Source organism: Temnothorax curvispinosus, unplaced genomic scaffold (assembly GCF_003070985.1).
Source record: "Temnothorax curvispinosus isolate PA1 unplaced genomic scaffold, ASM307098v1 QBEX01016023.1, whole genome shotgun sequence".
Lineage (NCBI taxonomy): Eukaryota > Metazoa > Arthropoda > Insecta > Hymenoptera > Formicidae > Temnothorax > Temnothorax curvispinosus.
In genome coordinates this window covers 5,807-11,063 of record NW_020225803.1, presented here as the reverse complement: position 1 = coordinate 11,063, position 5,257 = coordinate 5,807, and the positions used below count along the sequence as shown (strand labels likewise).

Here is a 5,257-nt window from a genome sequence, read left to right as displayed (position 1 = left end):
CGACTGCGCATCCACCGGATTGCTTCACCTTGTATACTTCCACCATGGTCTCGCTGCACGTTCGTGCTTGCGCATCCCCTCCACTCACTTTCTTGTCACGTGATGCTAGCATGATCTGAACTCGGTGCGCCGCGTTACTAGCGCATCCGCTTGCAATAGTTACTAGGCGGTAACGACCTGCCATTTAGCATTTATTCATGGAACCGCGAGAGTATATTATTAATGCAATAGATGGCTGTAGCCATCTCTCAATGTTACCGACATCTTTCCGTATTTCCAACAAAGTTTATATGCGAACCTACGTTTTGGCTCTATGGTACCGTTGATATGCGTAAGAATGGGAATATGATCACTGCCTCTCAAATCTTCACAATGGTTAATAGTGCTGATTACGGCCAATTGCGGTGAAGCAACGGTAAGATCAATGGTAGAGCTCGAGTTCTGGGCTAAATTGTAGTAGGTGGGCAATTCGTTATTTAAAAGGACATGGTTAATTTCCATTACTGCCGAAGCGATGTACTCTCCAATCTTGTCTCTGCGCTTGTCATTCCAGTCTGTATAATGCGCATTGAAGTCTCCTACTAACAAGGAGTATTTGAATTGTGCTGCGCATTCAAATAAGTCCTCGAAAAAAGACGAAGGCGTGTCTTGACCATGCGTATGGCGATATAAATTTCATATAAACAGCTCCTGGCCCAGGAATGGCACTGTAATAGCAATAAGTTTTACTGAAAGGTGGACAATATTCGCCAGATTGCACACAGTAAAGGGAAGATTGTTTTTGATTAACGTACAGACTCCTCTTAAACCAGCGGTATCCGCATCAGATCTTATGCAATTAAAACCCTTGATCGAAAGACTTTTATCAGACGTTAGCAATATCTCTTGTAAACATATTATTTCATAATCCTTGACGAATGAGACGATTTTCTTCATTTTTCCGGATAAACCTCTACAATTCCACTGTAGGACTTTAGTAGAAGCTTCTGCATTCATTGTTGAGGCGAGGTACTGCAAGAACAAAGAGTGAGGACGACTTAACTCTTTCACAGTTGAAAGAAGTAGCCAAGTGTGTACCTCCGCAAGATGCATTTTCTGGCTGAGTCCTTGCTGGGACAATCTACTCCTTCGTCATGCTTGGATCCACCACAATAGATACAGCGAGGATTGCCTCTACAGGCTTTGCTTATATGACCCACTCTGTAACATGTATAACAAATTTTAACTTTTGGGACAAAAGGATGAACTACGTGTTTAACTTTAAAGAGGTAGACACATCCTGGAAGATGTTGTCCTGAGAATTTAACACAAACAGACCGTGAGGGCTCATATTTGTAAGTGTCGCCGTCTTTAACCCTGCGGTTGAGCCTATGCATCTCGATAATTTGACTAGAAGATTCTACACATTCCATAAGCGTTTCCACAGAGAAAGACTGTAGTATGTCTCTAATCATGCCCGTTTTAAGCGTTTTATAGGTAGGAACGAATGCTTTTAACTTTTAACCTGTAGCTGGCAAGAGTGCCATCATCTATCAGTTTATTGGCTGCTTCCGCGCTATTGAGAAAAACTTGCACGTGCCCTTTACCGATTTGTTTAACTTCTTTGAGCCCGTTTCCGCAGATTTGAGTGACAGCGCGCTCAATCATGAGAGGATGCATATCGGCAGTATTGCCGTCAGAACTGTCAGCATTATTATTAATCGATCGCACGTGAACAATAAATGGTTGCTTATCGCTAGGTGCATACCTTGAGTTAATCAGCCTGCGTATCGTAGACAATGGCAATGAGGAATTCAGCTTTTTTTTGGCGTCATTTATGTCTGATACCTCAGCTCTGAAATTTTTAAGAACCGGCCCATCTGAAATGGAGTCACTATCCTTTTACCTTCTTGAATCACTTACCGGACTAGAGGGGGATGCCCCGGTCCCAGATTGCGCATCGGGCAAAACGACAAGATCGTCTTTTACTTCATCCACTTCCATATTATCTACCTGCGTTTTGGTTATTTCGTGCCGCTCATTATGGACGGATTCATGATGGCGGGACTTGCGTGTTTCGCGAAAATAACATTATCGTCCCTAATAGCTTGGTTCACGTGCGTGTTTACGGGTTTGGCTTTATGCTTTGATTGATCCTTTGATTTGCTAGAACGGGAAGAAGAGCGTGAACGCCGATTTGAGGACGAAAGCGAACGGGTGCGAGAGCGATTAGACGCAATATTTTTTGCGCAGTTAGCGGAAGAGGAAGGACGAGGGAACACACCTGCGGCCCCCCTTTTCCCAGTATCCTTGCAAGAGGCCGCAGCCTCTTGCATCCCCCACGTGCATTATTTATTATGCAGTGCTATATATCCGCGCACGTTAGTAACAAGAAAAGTTTACAACACAAGAACCTAATGACTGTACTTAACTAACTATCCAATAATCGGCAACGCAAGAAAAAACACTCGAGCACTGCACAAAAGCAAAGAACAATACGTCTGTACGTTTCGACTGCCTGCGCGCGAATCAAGGGCCTCGGATTGGCCTGTCCTCGAGTTCTCCTATTGGCTGCCGCGGACCGGCACCGCTGTCGGGAAGTTTGGCGGTAGGTCCAAAGTTAGCGGGGAGACTGTGGTAAATCGCTTACAGTAATCACGACGATTAACATAGATACTAAATTTTTATCAAATTTTACGGGAGACCAGTGGCAACTTTCTGTCTGTATAGATACATGCCTGCTTGTGCAGATACTCCATTGAAATAATTATATTTATTCCTAAAAATTTTTATTAATATTGATTTCTACGGTTGACAGATACTTATCATATTTGTTTTCTTATTATCTCGATCGTTATGGAGGTCCTAGGGTTGAATAGGCGCAAAACGTTTGCAGAATATTCATAAAATATTCTTGAAATATGCATAACATATTGTAGATACTTCAAGAAAATCACGAAATATTCTATAAATATTGCAGAAAAATTTATAAAAAGTTTTTATTGATGTTTTCCAGAATATTTATATAATGTTCTAAAATATTCTTTAAATATTCCTAGAATAGTTAGAATGTTTTCAATATTTTTCCTAAAATGTTTATAGATTATTTAAAAAATATTCTACTAATATGTGAAAAATATTCTATTAATATTCTGATTATTTCATGTTCATCGTAATGTTTACAGATTATTATCGAAATATTCATAGCAATTCTAGAAAAGTTTCTCAGAATATTCATAGCACATGCTATAAATGTTTAAGAATATTAACAAAATGTTCTGTAAATATTCCAAATATTCTATATATGTCAAAATATTTATAGAACATTCTATGCATTTTTTAAATGTACTAGACACTACAGACGCGCGCTACGCGCGCGCTATTTATCTTTAACATTTCACTATTAACCCTATTATACACAACTGTCAAAATATACAATGACAGCTGCAAATGAAGTAAGCGCAGCAAGAAAACCAATCGGCATCGCGGAAAAGCGACAACAATAAACTTCACATCTCCTTTTTAGAAAAGGACTACATTTATTATAATGTTTGTAGAATATTCTGTGCATATATGATGTCTTTGTCACCAAGGCTGACAAAGGACAAATAACGGTGATCATGGATAGGTTTGACTATATTAATCGTATGACAGAGGTATTAAGTGACGCCTCCACTTATAAGAAGGTGGATAAGAATCCCATTAAACAGATCACAACTAAGATTAACCAACTCGTGAAGTCGTGGCATGACAATGACATCATTGATTATCAAATCTTCAAACAGTTACATTGTACGAATGGAAATCTTCCTCGTTGTTACGGCCTGCCGAAGATACACAAAACCGGGTTTCCTATGCGTGTCATTGTGTCAGCAATAGGCAGTCCCCTCTATAATGTCGCGCGCTTTATACATGAGATTTTGCATAACTCTATCCCCAAACCACGATCTCATGTAAGGGATGGTTGGTCGTTTGTAAAAGGAATTACGAATGTGAGGATTGACTCTGACGAAGTCCTTGTGTCTCTTGATGTCACAGCATTGTTCACCAACATCCCGAACGAGTTGGTGTATGAGTCGGTGAGAAAAAGATGGCATTATATCTCACAAAATACTGAGCTCAGTTTGTCCCAGTTCCTCCATGTCATAGAATTGATTTTACATTCCACTAGCTTTTGTTTCGATGGCCAGTTCTATGAGCAGATCTATGGTAGTCCCATGGGATCTCCCCTCTCTCCAATATTGGCTGATATGGTCATGGAGGATCTTGAGACTCACTGTTTAAGTTTATTGGACTTCGATGTTCGTATCTACCTTCGCTATGTAGATGACATTTTTACCATAGTGCCGAAACGAGCTATAAATGCTTTATTGGAAGCGTTCAATAGTTACCACCCACGGTTGCGTTTCACCTACGAAATTGAAACTGATAATTCGCTGCCGTTTCTAGATACTATTGTGATCAGGGACGGTGGTGAGTTAATCACTAATTGGTATAGGAAACCAACTTTCTCGGGGAGATACATTAATTACTTTTCTAACCATCCACTTAAATATAAAATCAACAGCATAAGTAACTTAGTGGATCATGCTATCTTGTTGTCAGACGAGCGTTTCCATCACGCCAACATTAATATTATTAAAGATATCCTTGTGGATAATAGCTTCCCGATTAAGTTGGTTAATAAGCATATTAACAATAGATTGCGACAATTAGAGAATAGAAGGGACTTGAGCGCTAACAATTCCGAACGCGACAGCACGTTTGACGCACGCAGATGTGTGGTGATCCCTTACGTGAAGGGCTTAAGCGCGGGCATATACGGGGTACTCTTGAGAAAGTCCGCTGTGACGTAGTATATAAGATACCGAAAAAACTCAGTGCTGTCATCAGGAGAGGCAAGGACAGATTAGCGACTAACAAGGAAACTAATGTAGTTTACAAAATTGATTGCGAGAATTGCGACGCGTCCTACATTGGCCAGACGAAGAGACATCTTGAAACAAGAGTGAAGGAACATTTCAGCGATATCAAAAAACATGACAGCAATTTCTCTGTCGTGAGTAAACACCGGATACAGAATGACCATAATTTTAAGTGGTCAGATCCGAAAATATTACACAAAGAACCTCACTGGAAAATGAGAGAGATCGCTAAGATGTTCTTTATAAAGAAAAATAAGAACACGATTTATTTAAAAAAAGATACGGAGAATTTAAACTCGATATACGACAGTGTCATCATGTCTGTTTAAATGTTTATATTTATACCTCGGGAC

General features: G+C 39.9%; 1 protein-coding gene across 1 annotated transcript; it reads left to right on the top strand.

Moving 5' to 3' along the window:
• Positions 1-3,599: 3,599 nt before the first annotated feature.
• LOC112466277 lies at positions 3,600-5,038 on the top strand (the record flags this gene model as incomplete). Its single annotated transcript, XM_025034303.1, has 3 exons — positions 3,600-4,452; positions 4,585-4,831; positions 4,873-5,038. Coding segments are annotated over exons 1-3 (1,266 nt in total), but the record flags the coding sequence as incomplete, so codon positions are not given.
• Positions 5,039-5,257: the final 219 nt, after the last annotated feature.